At 41.8% G+C, this 651-nt stretch overlaps 1 protein-coding gene across 1 annotated transcript; it reads right to left on the bottom strand.

Moving 5' to 3' along the window:
* Positions 1–209: 209 nt before the first annotated feature.
* LOC109954333 (ATP-dependent DNA helicase Q1-like) lies at positions 210–581 on the bottom strand. The gene is made up of 2 exons (XM_020589698.1): positions 469–581; positions 210–370 (listed from the first exon to the last, which is right to left on the bottom strand). Exons 1-2 carry the CDS (start codon positions 557–559, stop codon positions 228–230), a joined length of 234 nt encoding a protein of 77 aa, XP_020445354.1. The 5' UTR covers positions 560–581; the 3' UTR covers positions 210–227.
* Between the last annotated feature and the right edge of the window lie 70 nt (positions 582–651).

Below are 651 nucleotides of genomic sequence, written 5' to 3'. Positions count from 1 at the left end.
AGCACTACAACAGTGGTATTTTTAGCACGTACACAGCACGTGCACATAGTGGTACTTAAAATGTTCCTACCACACTGTGCACATGTGAGTTTCTCTCCCTCTTTATTTTGCCTCTGCTTCTGCCCATGTGACTGAATATTTCAAATTAAGAGGTTTGTGATCTGTTTCCTATTCAAGGTAAATATTGTATTCAAAAAGGTATTTGACTCCCCAACAGTGTGTGCGTGCTACCTTTCAACATTCTGGCAGTAGTCGACCATCTGCAGCAGCTTCTGCTGACCGACATTCTCCATGACCACCATGGTGCTGATCCTGAAGATATCAGAGAAGCCAAAGTAGACGATGCAGTCTGCTGGACAGTCATCTCGACCTGGAGAAACAGAAAGAGAAATTTTAATGATACATTTGCAAAAATACCAGAGCTGTATACACTTGTGTGCTATCCTGATAAAAATTAAATGCATCTACCTGCACGTCCACTCTCTTGGTAATAGTTCTCAATGGACTTGCTGATGGTGTGATGGATGACAAACCTGACGTCAGGCTTATCAATGCCCATGCCAAACGCTACAGTAGCAACCACCACCTGCAGAAAACCACATACTGACATTCATATACGATACCCACACTAATAAGATTCTTTTTTTTTTT

This window comes from Monopterus albus, unplaced genomic scaffold (assembly GCF_001952655.1).
Source record: "Monopterus albus unplaced genomic scaffold, M_albus_1.0 scaffold6540.1, whole genome shotgun sequence".
NCBI lineage: Eukaryota > Metazoa > Chordata > Actinopteri > Synbranchiformes > Synbranchidae > Monopterus > Monopterus albus.
The sequence above is the reverse complement of the archived record's forward strand: the minus strand, read 5'-3'. Positions and strand labels throughout refer to the sequence as shown.